Source organism: Durotheca rogersii (genome assembly GCF_024521655.1).
Source record: "Durotheca rogersii strain YMJ 92031201 chromosome Unknown GGS23scaffold_3, whole genome shotgun sequence".
Classification (NCBI taxonomy): Eukaryota; Fungi; Ascomycota; class Sordariomycetes; order Xylariales; family Xylariaceae; genus Durotheca; species Durotheca rogersii.
Genome location: NW_026251234.1, coordinates 2,109,538 through 2,133,469, shown reverse-complemented (window position 1 = coordinate 2,133,469; position 23,932 = coordinate 2,109,538). Strand labels below are relative to the sequence as shown.

Genomic DNA, 23,932 nt, shown 5'->3' with positions numbered 1-23,932 from the left:
GAAACCTATACGTAACAGCATTGCAATTTATAAAGAGCAAAAAAAAGAAAAACTCCCTGTCTGCGATTCTGCTGCTTCAGGATACGGCATGATTTGCGTGTCTCTTGGTATAGGTATAAGAAATACGTAGCGAACGAAGGAACAATGAAATTTGTTTTTTACCAAAACAGATGAGGATTCCAAACACAAACTATCGTAGTTATATGCATATGTGCTGATGGGAACTCTACCCACTTACAGAAGTCGACGAGACGACTATTACATACCTTTACGAGATACCCATTTCACGTTGAAATTGGCCCTGTTCTTTGCATATTTTTCTGTTCCTTTTCTTTTTTTTCTTCCTTGGAAGGATACTGTTTAGATAGCTGTACGACACACACCTCGGTCCATCACCCGCCGCCCTTGCTGCCCGAGCACATCTGGAAAAGTAGGATAGGATAAGGGGGGCTTCGTCTCGCGTATAGGCTTGCCTCTGTAATTCCCCTTGCCACGCTGCGTCCAGTCGGTCTGGAGAGGGGAGGAGGCGGCGGCGATGGCACGCATGTGTGCGTGTATGTGTATATAGGTGGGTAGGCATGTTGGCGGTATGGCCGGGACTACCCTGCACAGCGCGGGACAACCCGCCGAACAACAATATTCGCCCGTATATGAAAAACCCTCCCCGTTCCCTACCACCACCCCTCCCCAGGGCACTCTCCTCTTCCTCCGCAGAGCGGGGTTTTAATATCTGAATAACTATTTGTTGTTGGCGGGTTGTTCCCCTTCCGCCGCATGTCGGATTTTTCTTTTCGAATTAGTCTTGCCGACCCTTCAGCAACCTCTTGGTGACCTTGCCCTTCTCGATGATATACACGTGCGCGCCCCAGCCGGAGAGGGCGTCGCGGTCGACGGCGCTCAGCAGGGCCTGCGAGATGGTCTCGAAGAGGTCTTCGGGCGCCTACGGTTTCAATGTTGCATTAGAACGAGGGGGGAGCTAGAAAACTTATTGCATCCGTGATGCCTTGGAAGAGGGGGGTGGGGGGGGAGACGAAAAGCAGAACATTGACTCACGAGATCGGGCTCCCAGAGGCTCTCGCACATGCCGAAGAGCTGCTCTGAGGCAGTGCCGCTGACGATAAAGTCCTTGGCGAAGTCGATGCAGCCGATAGAGTCGAAGCCGCAGATGAAGGGTTGGCCGGACTTGGGGTCGAGGCCGGCGACGACGGGGCTGACGAAGTAGGGGCCGAAGCGGCGCTCGTAGAGCGAGGAGGAGACGAGGTTGGCGAAGGTGGTGGGGGCGATGCCGCGCTCCTCACGCAGGCGGTACATGTTGACTTTGTAGCGGAACAGGTCGGCGACGGTGGAGACGTCGGTGGCCAGCCCGGTGAGGCCGAGGAAGACGTCGCCGTACTGGAAGATCTTGGGAAAGTTGTTCGACACGGTCAGAGCCTGCATGCCCAGCCGCAGGTCGCACGCGATAGCGACGCAGTCCTTGCCCACCATGGCGACGCAGGCGCCGCCGTCTGAGCGCTCGCGAAGAGGGGTCGTGTTAGCCTACAGCCACCACCGCGATTTCTCGGCTTTTTTCTTTCCTTCTTGTGTTGGAGAGGGAGGGGGAGGAAGATTCCGCACTTATAGAGAAGGGTGAGGACTATATCATATCATTGTCATGGTTAGCCAGGTCATCTCTCTCTTAACCGGTTCGGAGCTCTAAGGTGGGTTGTCCGGGAGGGTTTGGGTTCAGCTTACCATGGCTTTGAAAGATGGTGACGAAGCTTTAGCCGAGCGGCTGAGTGTCTAGGCTCTGTCCGGAGAGTCGATAGGGCCGCTGCTATCGTCGTCGATGTGGTGGTGGCTGGTGGTTGTTGAAGCAATAGCAGACGGGCGGTTGAAGGTGGAATAGGCAAGTAGATAGGTAGGCATGTTAGCTCTTAGCTCTCCCCTTCCTAGTGTGTAACATAAGGCCAGGCAAGGCAAACGTCGTCTGGCGCGGCACCACCTCGTTGTCACCAGCGATAAGATAAGCCCGTACCTAGATACCTACCCACTAGGTCACATTAGTTGTTTAAGTAGCTTAGGTGCCTAGCCTACATAATCCCCCACATTATGCATATACCCGGTTATTGTACACAGCCCGGATGCCTCTTCTTGACAGGTGCGTAACCTACCTACGTCTAGGTAGACATGACCCCCTCATCAGCGGCTACGCGGCTTCGAATCGGGATAACTAGCTCTAACCTCCGTCTTTCTTCCCTAAGACTTCCATCCGCGGTTAGGGGGCGCAGTGCATAGAGGTAGGTATGTATATATCTTCCTCTAGGTAGACACTCCTTCTTCTTCTTCTTTCCTACAGTTTACCACATAAAAAATACTAGTACTCATCGCTTGCCATCAACATCCTACACACCCCTCCACTTTCCCATCCACTACCTACCTATAGCAACGACGACAACGAACACGACGACGATTACGACAACGATAATCACCCCCCTTTTCGACATATATATACCCACTGATCCACCGGGCAGCTTCAAGGGGGGTTCCACTCAGGGAATACATCCTGTTCCTCACATTTCATCCGTCTACGCGCTACCGACATTCATTACGCACCACCCTACCTCTCAGCCTCGATCCACATTCGATCCGTCTACACGGGCCCTGCGACGCATGGCGACCAACGTCAAGGTCGTGGGAACCGACCTCCGGCAGGTCACCATCAAGGTCAACCCCGGAACCTACCTCACCGACGTTCTAGAGCAGGCCTGCGAGAAATTCAAGGTCCCTTCCAGCAAGTACCTATTAAAACACAAGCAGAAGCACCTGGACCTGTCGCAGACATGGCGTACCTCTGGTTTGGTGCAGGGAGCCAAGCTCGAGCTCGTCGTCCGCTCTAACACCGCGACCGCTATCAACGTCGCCCTACAATTCCCATCTCCCGAGTCGAATCTATTCCCACCATCTGGCCGCGCCGCCCAGAAGCTACCGAGTGACTTCACCATATGGCAGATACTACGCCAGTTCGAGAGCGGCAAATCAGGCGATGGGAAGTCCCTAAACATCACCGCGCGGGGCGTGGCACAAATGACTAAAGGTGCCCCCGCCGGTAGCGGGCAGCTGTACTACGAAACCCCCGTGTTGGTGATCGAAAGTAGAACGCTTTCGACCTTTGCCGACTTCCAAAAGACCCTGTCTCAGCTGGGATACAACTCGGGAGGCGTGTTGATGCGTCTCTCTTTTCAAAGGACCGACAAGACTCTAGTGGATGCCATGGAGGAGATGGGCCGGTTCTTCAAGGCAGAAGAGGAGACTCAAGTCGAAAAGCCGCAGGAGCCTGATCCCCAACGCACGGTGGGTGGCGACGCGGGTACCTTGATTGATGTTCCGCCCCCGAGCAATACAGACACCGCCCTGCCCAGAGCCACCACACCCAGTCACCCGGAGACAGATCTATTAGGCGCTATCCAAAACGACGATACCGGCGACCGTACCACATCGCAAGCTCCATTAGTAGACGAAATGGCCGTCGACGAGCTGGCGCTGTCCGACCATCGGCCCGTCACCATCTTCTCTGCACCTGCCTCCAACACACCGGCGGCAGCCTTACGAGAAGACTCAGACGAGGAGTTCGCGCCGCGTATCGAGCACGCGCAGGCGCACCAGAGGCTGCTGAAGACGGCGGGCGAGAACAGGCGGCTCCCGTCGGACCGGGAGCTCGAGGAGAAGGCGGCGGCGGAGGCGGCCAGGGTGGCGGCCATCAAGTCGATCCGGATCCGAGTGCGCTTCCCCGACAACTTCTCGGCCGAGTGGACGTTCGGGCCCGAGGACACGGGCGCGACGCTGCACGCCGAGGTGCGGAAGATCATGGCCCACGAGGACGCGCGCTTCCGGCTCGTGCTGCCGCCCGGGCCGAGGGCCATCGCCGACGACGCGCGGACGACGCTCATCCGCGGCTACCGCCTCAGCGCCAACACGCTCGTCAACTTCACGTGGGACGAGGGCGTGCCCGCCGACGTCCGCCACCTCCCCTTCCTCAAGAGCGACGCCGCCGGCCAGGCCCGCGACGTGGTCGTGCCCGAGGTGCCGGAGGCCCCCGCCGCCGCCGCCGCGGACGGGGAGGCGGAAGGCAAGGGCAGAGCCTCGTCCCTCTTGGCGGCGCTGAAGCCCGGCTCGGCCTCGGACTCCGGCGACGGACCCGCGTTCAAGAAGCCGAAGTGGCTGAAGGGCTTCGGGAAGAAGTAGGCTGGGACGGTGGAGGGATGCGCGGTAGGGTCAGGTTACGATACCTTTCCACAGAAACTGGCGAATTGATGAACATGTAGATGGCCGTCCGTTCTATATACACAGCTACGAGACGCATGCATCTGTACGGAGTTGCGGCGAATGGGTCCACACGCACACGGATTTTGATTGTGAGGGTAGAGTAGTAGTTAAGACTTGTCTGAATAGGTAATCAGATAACCAAGAGATATCAGACGGCATGGGCATGCATCGTATAGGATTCGTTTTATTTCTCCTCTGCTCGACCGCGTGTGATTGCCAATAGCTTCTCCCAGGTAAAGAGCTGGCTTGCAAGGCTAACTGATCTGACCGAACCGACCCCTCCGTGCAAGAAGGGGGAAAAGAAATCCATGCCGCAATACGAGACGCCAGACCATGCCAGACCTCATATTTGCTTCTCTCCTTTTTCCATTTTACTCATTTACCCATCCTCGATCAACGCCCGTGATTCGCCGTTGCCATGGTTTGTGTTTATCACTCTTTCAGAAGAGGGAAAGCCACGGCCGTCAAATTTAGTGACCAGCCCGACGAGCCTCGGCGATGACGCGCTGGAGCTCGTCAACCTTTCTCTTGGCGCGGCCGAAGGTGCCGAGCTGGAGGAAGTCGCTCGTTAGTTTTTTTTTTTTTTTTTGAATCCTTAGGCGAGGGCGGCACGGGGGTCAAGACATACCCGCTTCTTGGCCAGCTTGCGGGCTCGCTTATCCTTGCTGTTGCGCAGCAATTCGATAACGCGGCGCTCGTAGGGGGCGAGGCTGTAATTTGTAGTAAAGAGGGCGAACGTTAGCGATGGTACGACCCTCAGAAATCCCCAAAGACGTTTCCCCTTCTGGTTCTGCTCTCGCTCTGGCTGCCGTCCCGTGTCTTTTCCCACGCTACCCATTGGGAGAGGAGGGGGGTTGTACAAGAAAGGGAAAGGGAAAGGAAAAAAGGAGAGAGAGATGACTTACCCAGCGACCTCCTTGACGATGTCACGGACGAAAGCGGTGCGCTTGCTCAGATGGCCCTTGGTCCGGGAGACGCGGGGCTTGACGGCGCGGGGGGTGGTTTTCTAGACAAGTTCCCGGAAGAGAGAACCCCCAAGAGTCAGCCCAACTGATTGTCCATCTTCTGCGGTATTGCAATGTGTTTTTCGGATCAGGAAAAGGGATTGCAAGAGCAGAGATCCTCCACGAGGTGAGACGGGGGCGCGCAGGAGGGGATGGAGACACTCTGTCTCGTCGCTCTCTTTTTTTTTTCATTTCGGCGGATGGAAAGGTAGGCAGGCAGGTAATGTTGGCATCAATCTTCTTACATGGCCGCGGTTGATACCGATGGTGAGCCCGGTGCGGGCAGGCGCTTCCTTGGCCATCGCGGGCGGTATCTTTTATTCTTGGAGTTTTCTTCTTGTTCGTGGCCGCTATGGCGTTTGTCGATAGGTGAGTGAAAAGTCGTCGTCGCGGGTTGTAGAGGGAAAAGACGAGAAGGGTAGCGGGAGGGAAGTTCGAAATTTCCTAGTTTGAGGTTGAGATTTTGCAATTGGACGGTTGGGTTTGTGGTGTGGGGCGTGCCAAGGCGAAATTACGAGCATTAAGCGAGTAGCTGACATCTTGTACGATTGGCCAGCCTTGTACGGGTCCGCTTCATAAGCTAGGAGGGCCAGGCTATCCGTGATTGGAGAGTCGCCATGTGGCAGAGACACTTGGGTACTACCAATGTGCCTGAATTCGTTGGTTCATGTTAGTGAAGTACCAGGTAGGTAGATGTGAATCGAGATCTAACCTTACCTCTCGACTTACCTCCTCCTATACATAGGTAGGTACGCGGACACATAACGCGTCATCGCATTTTGATGAGAGATAGGTACCTAAGCTCTAGGAGGTAATTACCTAATGCCCTACGTGCAGCCGGATAGACGGGGATCTTCTCGAAAGCCTCACCTTGCCGTGCTACCGCACTTCCCGATTCGGCGGTCGACTTGCAGCTGATTACCACCCAAAGTAGCCGCGTCTTTCTCCGTCAACGTCGAGTCAGCCAGTACCTAATGCACCTACGTGCGCACCGAGCTCTGGCGTGAGACCTCTGGTCGATAGTTTCATATGTATCTAGATGTGAATACACGCATCTTCCCTCCCGTCTCTCTTCTCGCTCCTTGTGCGCTTTCTAATCTTATTGCAGGTGCCATTTCCCCGAAATAAAAGCGAGAAAATATGGCATCAATTCCCGTACTTGGTCCCCGTACCATCGCTACCGCGGGGGTAGCAGTGCTCTTTTATCCTGCGTACGAAGGCGGATAGGTATATGGGGTACGTGGCTATGAAAACGCGAAATGTGGATCGTTATTTTGCCCATCGGAATGTCGCTTGTTACCGGGGTCGGCGATATGACGCAGCCCCCGTCGTGTCACAGCTCGGACGGCCCCTGCCCACTGCCAGCGCACGTTACGTAGGTGACGCTGCCGGGTGGCGCCCAAACAACAATATGGAGGAGGTCAGGCATGTTGGAAGGCAGGCGCGACACCTTCATCTCAGGTGCCACCGGATCTGTTATCTCGCTCGGCATCATGTACCTTCCTGTCCCTATAGGTACCTGCCTCGCGCCTCGCGTACGGGGTCTCAGCAAGGCAAAGAGTACCTGTATGGTAGGTAGGTAGGTAGGTACCTAAGGTAGACAGGTAGGTACTTTCTCGCTGTTGCTTTGCTTGCCTGCGTCCTCACTCCCACGCACCTTCTTGTCACTTACCTACCTACCTCCTCCCTCCTACCTCCTACCTACCTACCTACATTGGGTAGGTATGTAGTTATGTAGGTCACGTAGGCAGGTTATTAGGTAGGTTATCTAGGTATGCCTAGGTATGTAGGGAAGGCATGAGCAAGGCATGAGGCTACCTGCCTATGCGTAGCGAGCAAGCCACTATTTTCATCCACCTCCTCTTCCTCTTTCCTCCCCCCCGCCTCCCACCTCCGTGTCCCAAAGTCATTCACTGCATTTCCTTCACTTCTTGATTTCCCACCCCCTCCCCAACTCCTCTCCTCTCTTTCCTTTCCGCTGGTAGGTCTCCGGGCTTGACGCCGTCCGACCTGTTATCAGCCAGTCAAACCCAGTCAGCCAGTCACTTACTTACTCGTTCGCTTTCGTCACTCGGTCGTTCACTGGTTCTTTCTCCTCCGCTCTCTGTTTTCCTGCTCTGGGAATAACGACCTCGATAGACATGCTGCCTGCCTCGGTCTGCAGTACGACCTGCATTCGTTAGATTGAATCGATTATGCTGGCCTGGGTCGGTCAACTCTGCGTCTCTTCGTTCCGTCCCAGCACTGCATCGTTTCCTCGTCTTCGTCCGCGCTCTTGTCATTGGTAATTATGTTTTGATGTTGGTTTTGGCCACTGCTCTGGGGGGTGATATTTGCATCTTCTTCTCTCTTGGTCCGCATGCTTTGGCCGTCGTTTATCTTCGCCATGTCTCTTACCCTTCTCGAAACGGGTGCTCCCCAAACCCTGTCGCAGAGCACCTCTATGCGCCTTGCCAGCAAGGCGGGCTGGGTCAACACCCTCAAGTGGAATCGAACCGACACGAACCTCGGCATAAACTTGGACGACATCGATCCCTTTTCTCACGACGGCCGAGATGCCTGGGAGACTCTGAGTAACATAGCAGCACTTGGCTGGACCCTCGGCGATAATGACGAGAAGCCAACCCGTTCAACAGCGCCCCCAAAGTTCTCTTTGCATGGCGATGACGCTCGCCCTGAGCACCCGGCCACGCCTTCCCCGCGAGTAAGACCGTTCCACAAGTGGATGAAGAACCTACATAGGCGAGCGCACCGTCCAAGGACCCGACACGGTCATAGCCGGGCCGAACCGTTTCCCGAATTCCCCGAAGTTTCCTTCGCAGACGATGTCCTGTCGCCAGATTGCCATCGAAAATCGTCTTCGGGCTCTTCCTTCGGATTCGTTGCGGCAGTGAGGAGTGCAAGTGTGAGTCTCGCGAGCGCCAGCGTGATGACACGATCGAGGAGGCATACTGCTCGGTCGTCACGTCGAGGCAAGACAGACTCTAGCAGTAGAGGCTCTACATGCGCCCCGCGAGAGTCCGAAGATAGCACGTGCCTCGAGCGGATATCAACAAACGATACCGGAGTCACGGAGCGGTTGTTGCAGAGGCGCCATATCCTCGAGGAGCTTATTAACACGGAAGAAGGTTATATCGGGGATGTTAAATTCCTCATGAATGTACGACCCCTAGACGCTTGAGATCCACCAAAGCTGATTTCGTATTAGGTTTATGTCACCATCTTAGCTTCTTTACCGTCGTCACACCTGGGCCTTCGATCCTCCATCAATCGCAATCTAACGGATATTGTTGAATTGCACGAGGAGATTCTTGGAGATCTTCACCGAGCGGTACCAAACTCCGAGTATACACAACCCGAGTGTATCCCGAAGATTTCCAATCCGCCGTCGGCTAAAGAGCATCACCATTGGCATAGCCTAGACTCCGTCCCAGAGGGTAAAGGAGGCGCTCCCTTGTCTTTACGGGACATTCCTAGTGTGATTGCCGAGCCAAATGTTGCAGCTGAGGTAGCTCACGTTTTTGGTAAAAGGGTATGTAGGCCTTAACACGACTCGTTCGTCCAATGTCGCACCTCGATCCGCATATATCAACCGCCGGGGGTTCCGGTTCTAACGTTTAAGCAGATAAATCGGTTCTTCATTTACGAGGAATACGGCGCAAAATACGAGATGATGATCAAAGACGTCGCATCTACACATCGGACACTTCCTCAGTGGGAGACGTACCAGAAGGGGCTGGAAGCTTTAGGCGCCTCTCTAAGTTCTGCGAATCACCATCTAGAAAATTCCAAGAAGTCGTTGACGATCGGTGATCTGCTGGTCAAAGTGGGTAATGGCAAGGATCCCTATACCGAACCTCGCTGACAGCAAGCAGCCTATCCAGAGAATCTGCCGATACCCCCTTCTATTCGCCGAGCTTCTCAAATACACTCCCGTGTGTGATTGCCCCAACTCACATATGGAGATAGAGAATGTCCTTATTCGGCTACGCGAGGCCACTGCTGAGATCAACCGTGCCACGGATGACCCAGGAATGAAAATATCGATGGAGCAGACCTGGCTGCTGCAAGATAGGCTCATGTTCCCGAACAAGGTTGGTTTTTCCTAGGCCTATGCCAGTTACCGCCTCTAACTAGTCAGCAGAAGTTGGACGCGGCTTCGAAGAGCACCATACGCTCGTTTGGGCAAGTTCGCCTGTGCGGTGCCCTGCATGTGTGCTGGCAGACCAAAGACAGCGTGAATGGCGCATACATGGTTATACTCCTTTATAAAGACTGTCTGTGCCTTGCTAAGGCTAATCGAGCGGACCATGTGTACACCATCCAGGCTTGTTTGAGTCTTGATGACATCAATATCGAAGAAGTTGACAATGGTCGAGGTAGGCCTCCAACCCCCCCCTCGCATCTCTCGACATGCTAACGAGGACAAGGCCTCCAATGCCACACTGCTCCGTTTTCCTGGAAGCTTGTATTTGAAAGCGACCATCAACTCTACGAGTTCGTCATGACAGCCTGCTCCCAGAAGGAGGAGCTGGAATGGCGCACTCGGCTTGCGCGGCACCATTCGACCAAACCACCCGAATTCTTGAAACCTACATTCTACAGCGCCGTATTCCTCGATATGAGGAGTCTCGGAACGATTTTCGGAAAGCCAGGTACGCGCAATACGTGTAACGATATATGGCCGAGTAAGACAGTTGACCACTTTAGGTACCGTTGCCCGCCGTCTTTCCATTCAAAGAGCAACCACTGTCGGACCTAGGTCGCCACTATGTCAAGTCATCCTGAAGAACACTAGTGTAGTGAAGGATACGTCCGCGGAGGCCTCGGGCTCGCAAATCAATCGTTCGCAATCGTTCATGACAACCAACGCCCGCATCCCGGTGTTGGCCCCATCCCGAGGAGACAGAGCTCGTCTTGAGGCCTTGCTGGCGGACGTGTGGAGCCGCAAGGTGCTGCCATTTCCCGGGATGACGACTCGCTCAAGAAGCGAGCATCTTGTCCGCAGTTCGGCGTCTACGGTAATGCGCAAGCTTAGCGTTGCGAGCATCGCCAACTCTTTTACGAAGCGCCCAACCAGCGCTACGGGCGCAGTGAAGCCGAGCGAGGACGAATATCCGCACGTCGACAGTTTTGTCGATGGCCTTGTCCAACTTAATTGCAATGAGTCAAGTTCCGAACTAGTTGGGGCAGGCACAGCCGAAGGGGATGCCAAGAAGAGACTCCCGGTTATTCGAGACGAGATCGAGCATAGCCTTAGCCCGACCAATTCTTCCCTAGCCGGTTCCTGCGCCGATTCCGGGACGGTGAAGAGGTCGGACTCTTCGAGGTTGGAGTTGAAATGGCTGGGCGAAGAACACGGGTTCAATACACCGGGCCTGCACACGTCCTTGTCCAACAGCATTCGTCGAAGCCGGCGGAGACTGTCGGCGGGATCATCCCCATCTTCGAACACAGATGACGAGAACGTGGGCCAGCGACGCGGAACGAAGCATCATTCGCAGGAAAAATCGGCGAGTGTCGGGGCCGCACGCAAATGGCGCCGGGTCGGTGCCATCCGTAAGGCCTCGATGGCATCTAGCATTCGTAGTCTGTTTAGACAAGAGAGGACGGTCTCGGCATTAAACAGCAAGTAGAGTATAGCAAGGACCACGGTTGGAAGGTCAGGCGTGTATGGCTCAGGGCCACGGCATGGTTGGGTCCCGCCCCTCTTGTTTTGTTACGACAATACCAGGACGGCACGGTGTCCGCTGCCAGGCGTTGGTTTTGTTTATGGTTCGGTTGGCTTGTAAGACTTGGGCAAGCACGATTATACCCTCGATGCAATGTCCTTAGCTTTTGAAAGAAAGAACAATAACACTTGAGACTTTTATGTTACTCGATGCGAGGAGCGGGAGAAGTTGACGAAATTAACGACGAGGTTCAGATAGAGCCCAAGGCCCATAGGCGATGTCGATGTAGGTATGTACATATAGATGCAGATGCACGGCAAGGGTGATGGTGGTGACGTCTTAGCAGCGCTTAAGTGTATGGAAGGAGGTAGGCAAGGGCCTCAGGTAAAGTACCTAAGATATCTTGGGTAACTTAGCTACCATACCTACCTCTCATACTACGGGGAGGGTACCTAGATGTACCCCGTGACGGAGGTCGGAAGTTGGCTGGTGATCGTTGCGTGTTGAGCTCGGGCAGTGACGTAAGACAGCAGGCGGGGCAGTCGGGATAAGCAAGACAGGCGGCGCAGGCGACGCAGGAACGAGCAGAGAGAGGTTCGCTGAGGGGCAGATTCCGTTTGGACATCGATGATGACGTAGGTGCGTAGCTCGACGTATGAGTATGGCAAAGTGGGTGCGGCATGATGATCGAATCGAGGAGAGGCGAGTTACCTAGATAAAGGTAGCTTACCTGCCCGTCCCCTCAGGACTTCCTTGCCTCTTCTCTGTCTTACAACCCGCAATCCATCCGGCTCTCCATCTCCAACAATTGAACTGCCCGTGCCATCAGCGAATCTGTCGACCGCTATCAAACCTCCCAACACACGTCGACAACTTGCCTACCTAAATCTTGTCCATTCCTCTCACTTCCGCCAGCGAAAAGCGAACGACTAGCTGCTTCGCCCGCTGAAACTCGCCCGCCGGCCGACCCGATCCGCAAGACGCTAGATCAACCCGCCCTTGAGCGTGCAACTGCCCAAGATGACCAAGGGAGAGGCTTCTCAGGTCAAGGTCCACTACAAGGGCAGCGACGAGGACTTCATCCTCTTCATCGACGACCTCGACACCTACAAGAAGTGGAAGGGGGACAAGAGCACCCCCATGGCTCACTTCATCTCCGCCTTCAAGATCTTCGTAACTCACAAGTAAGCCCTGACTCGGCACGTGCCCTCCTTCCTCGAATCATTGCTTGCCCGATCATCATGCCACTACGCCACCCCCTCCGTGTCCAATGGGGGCGTAGACGGGACGAGCGGCCGGCAGCAGAGCATTGGCCTTGAAATGTTGCGACTCTACAACGCTCGGCCCCCAAATACGGGCCGCGCCGGGAGCCGTCGGGGGGGGGCACTCTCAATGCCTGGTGCATGTTGGTCCGACGCCAGCCGAATCGCTAACGCCGTGTTTTTCCTAGGCAAGGGGCTCAAGGCCAGATGAACGGTGCCTCCAAGTCGACGCTCGAGAACGAATTTGGCACTTCCAACGAAGAAGAGGTCATCCAGAAGATACTGGAGAGTGGCAGCATCCAGGAGACGGAGGTAGGTCGCCTCGCGCACAAGCCATCAAGGAAAGTCGAGCAGATGCTGACGTACGCTTGGCAACAAGTTCCCTGGGCGCCAAGGACCTAAAAACGACGCCCAGCAGGGCTCCATCATCACCGGCCAAGTCTCCAGATAGACGCGCCAGCATCCTCGCCGGCCGCGCTCGAGGCAGCTCGCTGCTTTGGACTCGTTCGCGCCGGGCGGCGTATCGCACGAGGGCAAGGGGGTGGGTAGTGCCATGGGCAAATTCGGACGTCGCGGGGTCGAGAACTGAAATTAGCACAGGAAGCATCAGCAAGGAGTTGCTCTGCTAACTTTGCTCGTGGAGGAGTGCCGTCCCGGGGTGGACGGGCGCGCTATGCATGTTCTCTAGGGGATCCCATAAACGGGTTCACTGGGTTGATAGGTAGGAGGTACTAGTTTCAACCGAATGCTTGCCCGAGCCGTATTGCCTTTGCAGTATAGGTGAACGCATGCGTGAAATCGTCGCCGCCGTCGCGGTTCAGATGAGGCGAAGCTGACCTCGTCCCGTTTTTTTTTTTGTTTCTGGCCGTTTCGAAACGTAGTTTCGAAAAAAAGGGGAGTTTTGTTTTAGCCCGCTATATACGGGCATTCATCCTACCGCCCGCGTCGCCTGAAACGGGGCCCTTCTTCTCTTCCCTCTCTCTCTCACTCTCTCTCCCCTGTGCTTCAGAGAAATTAAATATTCCACCAGCGCAAAACCCTCGCCATCCTCGACTCCGCCTCTTCTACGGGGTTGAACCCCCCTCCCCCGTCCCGTTCCCCTTCACGCTCAGCTGTTTAATTAATTAATTTTTTTGTTTTGTTTGGTTTGGTTTCGTTTTACGAACGCTCGCTCGCTCGCTATGTGCGACGGGCGCCGGAGGAAGGAAGGAAGAAAGGAAGGCTTGCTTCCTAGGAAGACAGGCAGCGCTCGTGGGTTTTGATTAATTGATCGATCGATCGATTGATGATCTAGTCTACGTCGCTAGAAACGTTCCCCGGAGCGGAGGGCTCAGCCGGATTAGGGCGGGTCTGGTTTGGCTTGGTAGGATTGGACAGAGGGAGGGAGGGAGGGAGGGAGGGAGGGGGGTGGGTGGATGAATTGATTGGTGATTGCATCGTTGATCAGATTTGGTTGATAGACTTATTAGACTTGGTTGACTTGATTGAGGGGGGGGCCGGACGGACCAAGTAAGTATTGGTTGCGCGGGGATGCAGATTATCGCACTGCGGCTAGACAAAGTCTGAGGAGCGGTTGGTTAGAGGAGAGAGACGCATCAATCATACGCAGACAAGACAGAGCGTAGAGACGGAGAGCGATATGGCCTGGCTGGTTTCGAGAGAGGAGCAATAGTACAGCGAGTCAACATATGGAGATGGAGAAATAGTTTCGAAAAAAACGCATCGGTATTATTAGCCTATCCTAGCTAGCCAGCTGCCACCACCGCACGACGCAATACACGATGCACCGTACAGGCACACACACGCGAGACCTCCTTCCGGAGGGTTTCCTACCCGGGGTTTGGCTGCGAGGGCCGCGGGATGAGGTGAGATAGAGATGAAGTGAGACGGTTGGGATGTGTGTAAATGCGAGGAGGACAAATGGATATTTTTCCCTTCCTCGAGGACCACATAGGGTAAAAAGGTAGGTAGGTAGGTAGGTGATGCGTGTGCGTGTTAATCAGTACATGGTATATGTGCGCGCGCGCGCGGGCGCTTCCTCTTGCTAGCCCAGCGATCCCCGCATACACGGTTCGATGCGTGCACGGGGTATTCTCTCCTTCTCCCTCTCCCTCTCCCCGGTATACCTTATCGTTGGTAAAAATGCGAAAGGGGGTAATAATAATAAAAATGCAGGTTTGTCAACGCCGACGTCGCGAATTCCTATGTCGTACACAGTGCAGTGACCCGGCCGATATAGGGGGGAATTGGCCAGGAGTGCCCCAGACTACCCTCTCCTCTCCTCTCCTTTTTTTCTTCTCTTTTCGGACTGTTTCTTTTTCTTTCCTTCGTTAGACTGTGCGCCTAGTTCGTTTATGTGCCGATACACTGGGGTGCATATGTTCATTCCTCAGAAGGGCGAGAAAATTGAGCTGTTAATGTACGTGAGTCCCCGTCCTCTTCTCCCCTCCCTCGCCCCACCGTCGGTAATGGAGATGGGGATCAGGGCCAGCGCCGATTATCCGACCGTCGAGGCGAATGGGTATAAGGAAGGAAGAGGGACGTGGAGGCCAGAGCCGACATGTACAAATGACCCGGGATGCATTTGCTCCATCAGGACTGTAGGCGGTTGTCGCTGCGCCTACGCCTTGGAGCCACCAGGGCGACCTCGTTGCGGCAGGGTCCACGGCTTCTCGCATATGATCTAGGATGAATTAGCCCCATGCAACTACCACTATCACGTAGAGAAGGTGTTCAGACATACCTCGCCTTCGCTGTACGCCCAGAAATAGACAGCCATCCCTACCACGTAGTATATGGCGGAGTTGGTGCCTTGGTACAGCAGGACGGAGGCCAGGGAGGCGAGCGGGAACGAAGCGAGACGGGCCTCGATGCTGCGGTGGAGTGACGTTCCGGCGACCAAGCCCAGCGGCCACTCCCACGCGAGTATGAATATCCCCATGACCAGGTTGATGATTTGCAGCGCCGGCACCGGCTTGACGGCCGGGTCCAGCGTCTTGGTCATGAAGTCGAAGAATATCTTGGGCCAGAAGAAGGCTTCCACGGCAGCACAAACTTGGTCTGGGAAGCCGGTTAGCATCTACCACGTCCTCCGAGACTCGCCGCGGCGGAGAGGAGATCACGTACAGGCTGCGGCGGTGAGCGAGATGAGTCTGGCCCAGTGGTTCTTGATGAGTCTCCCCATTTTGACGGATATTCCTTTCTGCTCAATCGAGGTCCTAAAACTCTTGCGTCCTTTTCTCTTTCTTCTTCCTGATACCCCAAACGATCCAAGCGCTCCTAGTCCAGAGAGAATCCCGAAAAAAAAAAACCACGTCCGGTCGAAGAAAACGAAGGTAAACTGGCGGAAGTCGACACACTCGGTGAATTAACAAACAAGCAGCGGGGAAGCGAAGGCAATGAATTGCTAGGTAGCCGGACCTGCGTAACGAATGAAACAAAGAGTCGAATTAGACGAAAAAAGAAGGTTAATTGTGAACGTCGAGTGCACTGCGCTACGGAAGAAAAGAAGAGGAGGAAGAAGATGTAGACGCAAGGCCGGCGGGACCCTACGAGGCTATATTGAAGTTTGGGTGGCCTTGGCTCGTATCCCCTGTCGGGAGCTGTGCTCCCGTCGAAGGAGGGTGTGTCAGAAACGATGTGGTGCTGGGGTGGATCAGGTGTTGCTAGGCTGGCGGAGTCGAATCTTCGTCGGAGATCCACGTTCTCGAGATCTTGTCTATGACCACCGCTGGCATCCGTCCAGCATCGCTATCATCCACAACGCTTGTTTTCCTTTTCCCCCTTGCTAAGGAGGATTCGACTTTGTGCTGGTATTCCGCAACCTTATTTGTGTGTGGGGCGTTGGCCGGATGAGGTTATATGAGACAGGAAGGGCGAAGCAGCGCGAAAGTGGTCTCTGAGGGATTCCTGAGCGGTGCGCTGGGGAGGTACCAATGTCATAGCTCGTCCAAATCGTCTAGTGGTGGGGTGTTAAGGGGCGCTCTAGCTCGTCGCATGAGGGCCGAAGATCATACAGGGCGATGATACTGGGGAGGAGGTGTTCCGAGTTTCTTCCTCTATGAAAGGGACAGCCCCGGGTTTTTCTTGCACCACGAGGCGGCATGCAGAGGGTTTAAGAAAGCGACCAGCTGGTGGGTCGGCAAGGAAACACAGCGAGTCTCACCAGCCGGCGGCCGAGACCGCCATCGCGAAAAATCAACGCTTGCAGGGCCAAGATCTAGATAGAGAGACGCAGTGTGGCCGGCTCTTCGCAGCGAGCCACGGGCTACGCAGCGCGAGAGCGGCTACGCCCTGCCTCATGATGTGCAGGACGGACGTATATAGCCCAAAGAAGCCTAGAGCATGAGAGATATCGACCACAGCGACACCCGTCACAGTCGGGATCAGGGTGGGTACAGCGTGTGAAGGTACCGTCGATTGGGCAAAGAGACCCCCAAGTATCTTGGCCCGGGTGCGCGGGCGGCAACAAAGCAAGCTGGAGCGGCGAGCATTGGGTGTATGCGATAATCGCGGCCGTCGAGATGGTCGTCGACGAGAGCCAGTGTCGTGCGAGACCTACTGAGTACGTGATGGGGCTTTTCCCCTCGGCGGCTATGAATCTCGGTGCAGCCAATAGGAGGGCCATCCCGAGCGTATCTTCTGCATGACAACATGACCGACCCCAAAGCCCCCGGCCGTCGACCACCCCAGCAACAGGGATGAGGGAGGGATAATCTGCCAAGAGTTGCAGTACACCCCCTCTCCTCCCCCCTTTCGCGTCCTCCCATCCGTATTGCCATTTACGACAGCTCCCTCTCATTCTCCTCTCTCCTCTCCCCAGGTACCTTCGCATAGCGGCAGGCGGATGCTGGGTGTGGCTCGGAAGAGGCAATTTGGCCGGCCATCACATGCCGGGGCAATACTAGCAATTGGCTATATCCCAGTTTTGCCAGCGGGAAGCCTGGCAATTTGGGGCCCAATTTGATTCATTCGATCATTCAGCACACAGACGCTTCTTGCTGAACCAGCCGCCTAACTTGCGTAGTGTAGGCCAGCTTCTCGCATCGTCTCCTCTCTCTCCGTCTGAAAAAAAGAAAAGGAAAAATACAGGTCAGCAGCGTCCGAGTGACCCAAGCAAACAAAGGACCTCTTGAGACAGGACCTAGCACGACCAGGCCGCCCAGCTTCGTAGCCGTGGTCCCAAACGCTGGAAAGTTTCGCAGGGTGCAATGCTGAGGCAGACGGGGTTTAGAGAACAGCGTACGGCCCAGCAAGGGGTGTGGCCATCATCCGAGCGGCTAGGCCCAATGGAGCCAAAGCCACCTGGATATAATATGCAGGGCCGACCCCGGGAGCCGCCAGGATCTGCCAGGGCTCGGGGCTTCCCAGGCGACTGTCGGCGGAGGGGCGGCGAGCTGGGGCTGGAGATGCGAGACGCGACCCAACCGCACGTGGTATAGACACCCTGGGACGATATGCGAAGGGCGTCTTCAAATATCGGCACAGTCGCCGCGAAGGAAGCTCTTTATTCTCGCCCTTGGATTTGTTTCTAGGTCGAGGGCGACGGCTGATCGAACGATTGTCTGCGCCTACCTAGCAGGATCCGAGGTCATCCGTGAGGGTGGACGTTTGTCTATCCTCTGTTTCCCATGGGGCCATGAGGGAGCGGGATCTCGTACAGGTAGGTAATAAGTGGCAGGTGCTAACAGTAAGCCAAGTAGGTCGCGGCGGGATATGGGATGAGAAGCGAGCTGGTCCCTCCCCCCCCACGTCCAGCAATAGCACGATCAACTGGAGTCGATTCTTTTCTCAGTTGGGAAGGCCGACGACGGGAGCGAGTAGGTAGTAGCAGCGAGGTCCGGTACGGCGATGTGAAGTGAAGTGAACCGCAGCGCAGTGCATACCCGAGCACAACATGCGCAGTGAGAGCCAGCAATCTTGATCACCGCACATTAGCGGCTTGGTAGCTGTCGTTCCCCCTCGGGGAAGATTGGTTATCTGGGCCGGGATTCGCGGTCTGTGGTCAGGCACTAAAGAAAGAATGCTTCGGCGGTGCACGCATGTATGTAGGCACGCCCCGTATGTCGGTAGCCGGCCAACGAGGCTGGTGGTTGGGCGGCGTCATTCCCGCGATGGATAGCATCAGCCGATGATGCTGTGGAGAGGATGGCGGGCCCGTTAGAAGGTTGGGGCATCTAAGGCACCTGTAGTGCTGTTTTTTTAGCCCCCCATCTCCCCCAAAGTTCGCTCTGATAAATAACCGGCGACGTCTATTTGTAGGCACCTAGCTTACTCTGTCAACCCTAACTGCAGGTATGTATGTACCTACATTGGATTACTGACCTTCTCTCCCCTCGCCATTGCCTACTAGCTTATGTACCTACCTGCCTGCCCACTATTGGAAGTTTAGTGCCGTGGAGTAGTACGTGTAGGTACCTAAGATCGCAGCACCTAGGTACTTATACCGTTCCTGTCCCGTACCTTGCGGTGAGGTCAATAGGTAAAGGTACGCATACATCGGGGGGCGGGGCGCACCACGGTTGGGTTGGCTCTATTAGTGTTCATGCGGTGTGCCGCCGACGCAATTCTCGCGTCGCTTCTCGTCGGGCGGCTGCTCGCCCGCTGCCATTGGCTCCGTATTGCTCGGAAAGCCACACGGCCGGGGACGAGCGCTGTGGCTCGTTCGACCCAGCCCCCGCGCGGCCAACCAGAGGCTTTCTCTTCGCCAACGCCCTGCACCTAAGCACAGCAAGGCCCGGCCTCCCGCCCCCCTGGCCGTCGAACCCCATCGTCCGCGTTAAAGGCTGCGATCTCAGTCTCGCCAAACCTGCAAGTCGACAGGTGACCCGTCAGCTCAGCTTCCTGTCCTCCACGTTGTGGCCGTCCCCGACCGCGCGGGCGTCGGGTTCGCTCGCACCAACACCCGTCTAATTATGGGCCGTGGAATTCCCCAGCTCGAACCCTACGCACCCTCTCCAGCGATATAATACCTACCTACGTAGCATCGACTTCTCTTCCACCCCCTCCCGGCATACCACCCAACATGCAAATCATGACGAGCGTCCCGCTTGCCGGGCACGAGAACATCCGCTGCAGAAAGTTCTACGGGTAGACATGGGATACCTATAATTAGTAGGAATGCTAATACCTACATAAGTGTGGCTGTGGGCGGTGCAATAGGTTATCCTTCCTCAATGATCCCCATTACCTGCTATACGTATAAACGGAAAGTGGCAAGAAGATACGCACTTATCTATGTATATGCGAACCCACGGCATCTCTCCTAGATGACGGTAACTATTTTGGTCACCGCTTGTCGTCTACTTACCTATCTGCCTCCTATTACGCGCCGCTACATCGTGCCATACATGCCCACGTCCTCAGCGGCCTCTCCACACCCCTCGCCGGGCTTTTTTTTCTGTTGACGACATCCAAGCCTGGTTGTGGGGTTAGCTGTTCTGGGAATTGATCATGCTAGTGTACGACTAATAAGCGCCTCTCTAATCGACGTTCGTCGCTGTGGCCGTTCATCATCCCGACCCAATGACAGGCCTAGGCCAGTAGTGACATTGGCAGAACCGATACGACAGTATGTAGGTAGGTATTTTTAACTGACATCCATACTACGATCGTGGTTCTCATCATCCCACCTAGTTATGATACCTGAGTGAATTAACGAGTGGATCAGTATGTAAATGCTAGTGTCAAGCCTCCGGCTCTCATACCGAGCTGAGAAACGAATCCCCCGCCGCTTCGTCTACCGCGAATAAGCTTAATGGAATGTCTGCGGAGCTTAACCAGATATGGCACTGCTAAATATGAGCGGCTAGCGAGCCAGCCTATCTAGTCCAGGTCGCGCCACAGGATGACTGAAGCGTGACCGCCAGGCCATGTCGCCGACGGGCCAGGAGAGATCCGTGCTCAGACACCCCGTTACTCAACCAAATACTCCTTCTCCCAGAAAGAGATGGCGCGCTCGGAGCCGCCTCCCAGAAACTCGGCCATCCTCGCCTGCCCGGCTGGTGTCGATACCGTATCTAGCAAATGCCTCAGGTCGGACGTGATGTCGGTCAGGACATGGACCTCATGTTCGGACAAGGGCGGCTTATCAGAGCAGTACGGGAGCAAAGATCGAACCGGATTGGCCATCTCCCGGGAGCCGCTGCTGGTGCTCATCTGACGGCAAAAGGCGCCCAGGCTTGCTGGCACAGCTGAGATCGAGTCGACGGGGATAATGGGCATTTCCAACTCGCCGACGAGCCTTCCCCGGTTAGTCTAATTATACCAGAGCAGCGAACGAAGCGAGCCGGAATCTCTCGCTCACTCTAACTGAAGCTTCATGAGCCCAGACACGGGGCTCTCTTGCTCTGCGGTGCCCGGCTTTAACAGGAACACGATTACGCTGTCCTGTCCCCCGTTGAGGTGACGCAGCCGCTCGATTCGGCTTCGGGATTCGTCTGTGCCGATATCAGCCGGCGATAGTAGGATGGCGCGTAGAATCCTCCGGCGTGACCCAGCGGTGCCCGGCAGAGGGACGGCGACATCGTGAGTGCCGAGGCTGACCTCTGGCTTCCAGCTTAGCTCTAGGGGAAACGTGGGGAGAGGTGTGGCTGGATATTGCGGCTACTACACCTTTCCATCTCGGCCCCGTGCTACCGGCGTTGGCTCGCAGAAGCGCCGGCGCAAGTGAGGCCCAATCGGGACGCTTGCGCAAGCCGCAGCAGATCAGAGGAGCTACCACTGGCGGCTCTCTGCTCGCCGTCGACGAGCCCGCCATGGGGTCGCACGAAAATCGCCGCAGAATTGGGGTCCCGGCAGTGCCTGCTGTACGACGTGGGGTGAAATAGAATCGATAGCCAGGACTGCGAGGCTCGCCGTTACGAAGGCGTTATAAGGGGGGCTGGAACAGCCTCGGTGAGACGAGAGAGTGTTCGAAAAGCGTTGGAAACGAGCGTAGCGGCGTGGGTTGGCTGGACGCGGTTGCGTGCGGAGCAGACGGCAAGAAGACGAAGGCGAGTTTCAGAGCCAGACGGCGTCGAATACAGGTACCCAATCGCTAGCGCAATAGGCGCTTGCATTCTCTTCGACGCAGCTTCCCGGCGGCAAGGCAGTGACGGTTTATTGCCTCAGGCACCCAACCTCAGGTATCCCCCCCTCGAGTTAGGGGATTGTTGAGGGAACCCCCCCCCCCCCCCCCCCCAGTGCGTCTACCGTTTGTCTATCTCGGGGCGCGCGAGGATCGGCTTCGTGGCTTTCACGGCTTCCCCTGGCCGGCGCCCGCCTGTTGGAGAAGGAGATAGCATCGCTACTGACTAACATCCTAGGTGCCTAACAATGGGCTGCTCTCTTCACTCGAAAGGTGTCGGATGCCTAGGGGAGCTGGCCTTCAGGACTAGGACGCGTCTACACGTACGCGCATCTCGACAGAGAATTCTTAACGAACAATACGCCCCGGAGCATAGCCTACATACCTAGGTGCTGCCCGACCGCCTCACGGGCCCGGGAAGGAGTATACAACCATCTATTGTCCCCAAATTGGGACCCAAGACTCTGCAAGGTATCCCAACAGGCTCCCGCCTGCCACACGGCTATGTATGTTGGTGACAGTGTATCTCGCAGGCTAGAATGTTCCTCTCTCGGTCGGCATTTTCTTGCACCTGTAAGGTAAGCCGAGCAGAAGGAGGCGACGAGGCTCACCTTTTTGGGGGGCTATTTTTATTTGATTCGGTGAAGTGCTACCTAGGCTGCTTTTCCCATGTCTAAAATCTACCTATGTGCATATGTACAACGAGTACAACCCGGGAGGGGTTGTCCCCACCTGTATATATCCGTGAACGGCTACCTCTGTCATATCCGGATTTGGTGCATCGCCGAGCTTCTTTGGACTCGAGATCCCCGAAACCTGTCCTTCGTGGGCGCGTCCTTGCTCGTCGTGGTGCGAGGGTACGAGACGGCGTCGCTGGTTACGGGGTCGGTTCCGAAGGTAAGAGGGACTTGTGGGTCTTTGGGTCCTTAACCCTCCTTAAAGCTTCTTCGATCAGCAGCACTCGGCTCTGCTGGCGCTTCTCGGCCTCCTCGAGCTCTTTCTCTCTCTTGTCGAGCTCTTCGAAGCGCGCATTGAGCTCGTTGATCTTCTCGAGGTTGGCATCGGGCTTCTGAGACGACCTGTGGTACTCGTATAGGATCAAGACGGCGGCTACGAGCAGGATGAAAGCGTCGCCAACCACATCTGCGAACAAGTCGACCGCCTTCGCTTCCGGGAGGGGTCTGAATTTCCGCCGCCAAACGCTCCTCGCAGGGGCGCCAACTGCGGAGTGGTCGTGGTGTTTCGCGCCATGCTTAGCCCGCATTTCGTTATCCCTTTCCGTCTGCTCTTTTGTCTTGACCGTGGGCGCTTCGGCCTTCTCCTTGGCCCTGATCTCTGCCTCAACATCCCGGAGGAGTGCTACCGAGAGACGCATGTTCAACTGGTGGATGGACTGGCCATACCTGGCGGCGAGCTTGCGGAAGTGCGGGTGGTCATGGGCCTCCTGCTTGATCCGATTCTAATCGCGTCGTCAGCAGATTGTTAGGCACGCCGCGTCTCGCGCGTAGATGTTGACCGTACAGCACCGTATTTCGAGACGTGCCTAAGGAACAAGGAGGCTAATTTGAACAGTGGTAGTGCCACCATCTTGTCGCTTTGCTTCCCCCGCAGTCGGGCTCCGCTTCGGGGCGATGGAGACGTTGTGGAAGACCGGGATGCGGGACAAGCGGCAGGGATTCCCGTTGGCAAACACACTCGGCCAAAGCTCTAGAATATAGCAGACATGTCTACTGAGCTATACGCGTTCATCTACTCAGTATACGGCTCTGGCAAATGGTCTGCCCCCTATTTTCTGGAGGGGTAGATAGGTAGCGAGCGAATAACTACCTAGGTAAGTAAGGTAGGTAAGGCTTCGGTCGGGCGAGACGCCTGTCTCGCTTTCTGTCTGGGCTGACGTGTATTTTTCCGGCTTGCCAGGGGTTCCTACTACCTAATTCTAGTCGACCCGAGGACTCTAATAAGTGCATATCAGGCGGGGATAGGACAGTACACGTAAGTGTGGATCCCAGGGCACCCCAAAAGGAGCCCTGTGAGATTGGTTTATTCGTAACTGTATTTAAAGCTGTTCAATCGCCGTTTCGGCACCTAGATTTACACCTATTTAATCAAGAAGTTAGGTTTCAACGTTTTGTGGGCCTTAATAAGGTAGCGAAGCCACGAGAGTGAGCCCTTAATAACGCACACAAGGGCATGAATGTGTACTTGCGTTAAGCTGTGCGATTATGAATAGGAAGTAGGTTCCGGTATCTTAGGTACGTGTAGGAACCCGATGTATCCCTATAGTGCAAGGTCGCCCCTTAGGTACATCAGTAGCCGTATCAACACTACACTGTGGCCGTCGATGCTTCAACCGCGGTGCCCCAAGGACCTATCCTCCAGCCATCACGGCGGCTAGTCGTACCCCGAGAAGGGCGGGCGAAGAGACTTAGGCTGGGATACACCGCCCGTAGGGCCATCGGGGAACCGGCCATTGATATTGTCGGCAACATGTTTCGCCCCGTTAGGTAGGTATCTATCTATCTATATAACTTCGCTATAGGTACTCATATACGTACCTAGGTAGGTGTTGATTGACACCAATTGTGACCGGACCTAACCGGGTACCTAGGTACCTATGTGGGTGGT

The 23,932-nt window shown here is 55.5% G+C and overlaps 8 protein-coding genes across 8 annotated transcripts; 3 read left to right on the top strand and 5 right to left on the bottom strand.

Moving 5' to 3' along the window:
* Window positions 1-688: 688 nt before the first annotated feature.
* On the bottom strand, window positions 689-1,583 carry GGS23DRAFT_296501 (nucleophile aminohydrolase). The gene is made up of 2 exons (XM_051512683.1): window positions 1,054-1,583; window positions 689-940 (listed from the first exon to the last, which is right to left on the bottom strand). Exons 1-2 carry the CDS (start codon window positions 1,483-1,485, stop codon window positions 797-799), a joined length of 576 nt encoding a protein of 191 aa, XP_051375634.1. The 5' UTR covers window positions 1,486-1,583; the 3' UTR covers window positions 689-796.
* Window positions 1,584-2,135: 552 nt separating this feature from the next.
* Window positions 2,136-4,371, top strand: GGS23DRAFT_552760 (putative UBX domain protein). The gene has a single exon (XM_051515424.1). The coding sequence runs from the start codon at window positions 2,650-2,652 to the stop codon at window positions 4,219-4,221; it is 1,572 nt and encodes a 523-aa protein (XP_051375633.1). The 5' UTR covers window positions 2,136-2,649; the 3' UTR covers window positions 4,222-4,371.
* GGS23DRAFT_552753 (ribosomal protein L36e) lies at window positions 4,372-5,748 on the bottom strand. The gene is made up of 4 exons (XM_051515423.1): window positions 5,552-5,748; window positions 5,208-5,308; window positions 4,931-5,012; window positions 4,372-4,853 (listed from the first exon to the last, which is right to left on the bottom strand). Exons 1-4 carry the CDS (start codon window positions 5,606-5,608, stop codon window positions 4,773-4,775), a joined length of 321 nt encoding a protein of 106 aa, XP_051375632.1. The 5' UTR covers window positions 5,609-5,748; the 3' UTR covers window positions 4,372-4,772.
* Window positions 5,749-7,692: 1,944 nt separating this feature from the next.
* Window positions 7,693-11,666, top strand: GGS23DRAFT_615540 (Dbl homology domain-containing protein; the record flags this gene model as incomplete). Its single annotated transcript, XM_051520721.1, has 7 exons — window positions 7,693-8,466; window positions 8,515-8,838; window positions 8,932-9,132; window positions 9,182-9,400; window positions 9,448-9,685; window positions 9,737-9,961; window positions 10,017-11,666. 7 exons carry the CDS (start codon window positions 7,693-7,695, stop codon window positions 10,940-10,942), a joined length of 2,907 nt encoding a protein of 968 aa, XP_051375631.1. The 3' UTR covers window positions 10,943-11,666.
* Window positions 11,667-11,998: 332 nt separating this feature from the next.
* On the top strand, window positions 11,999-12,691 carry GGS23DRAFT_593653 (shwachman-Bodian-diamond syndrome protein; the record flags this gene model as incomplete). The annotated part of the gene is made up of 3 exons (XM_051518056.1): window positions 11,999-12,162; window positions 12,429-12,552; window positions 12,620-12,691. The coding sequence occupies 3 exons, from the start codon at window positions 11,999-12,001 to the stop codon at window positions 12,689-12,691; spliced, it is 360 nt and encodes a 119-aa protein (XP_051375630.1).
* A 2,026-nt stretch (window positions 12,692-14,717) lies between these two features.
* GGS23DRAFT_296179 (uncharacterized protein) lies at window positions 14,718-15,547 on the bottom strand. Its single transcript, XM_051512681.1, has 3 exons — window positions 15,367-15,547; window positions 14,984-15,300; window positions 14,718-14,923 (listed from the first exon to the last, which is right to left on the bottom strand). The coding sequence occupies exons 1-3, from the start codon at window positions 15,422-15,424 to the stop codon at window positions 14,861-14,863; spliced, it is 438 nt and encodes a 145-aa protein (XP_051375629.1). The 5' UTR covers window positions 15,425-15,547; the 3' UTR covers window positions 14,718-14,860.
* A 4,607-nt stretch (window positions 15,548-20,154) lies between these two features.
* Window positions 20,155-20,998, bottom strand: GGS23DRAFT_593651 (uncharacterized protein; the record flags this gene model as incomplete). Its single annotated transcript, XM_051518055.1, has 3 exons — window positions 20,155-20,482; window positions 20,546-20,804; window positions 20,878-20,998. The coding sequence occupies 3 exons, from the start codon at window positions 20,996-20,998 to the stop codon at window positions 20,155-20,157; spliced, it is 708 nt and encodes a 235-aa protein (XP_051375628.1).
* Window positions 20,999-22,036: 1,038 nt separating this feature from the next.
* GGS23DRAFT_295847 (optic atrophy 3-like protein) lies at window positions 22,037-23,262 on the bottom strand. The gene is made up of 2 exons (XM_051512680.1): window positions 22,829-23,262; window positions 22,037-22,766 (listed from the first exon to the last, which is right to left on the bottom strand). The coding sequence occupies exons 1-2, from the start codon at window positions 22,892-22,894 to the stop codon at window positions 22,185-22,187; spliced, it is 648 nt and encodes a 215-aa protein (XP_051375627.1). The 5' UTR covers window positions 22,895-23,262; the 3' UTR covers window positions 22,037-22,184.
* Between the last annotated feature and the right edge of the window lie 670 nt (window positions 23,263-23,932).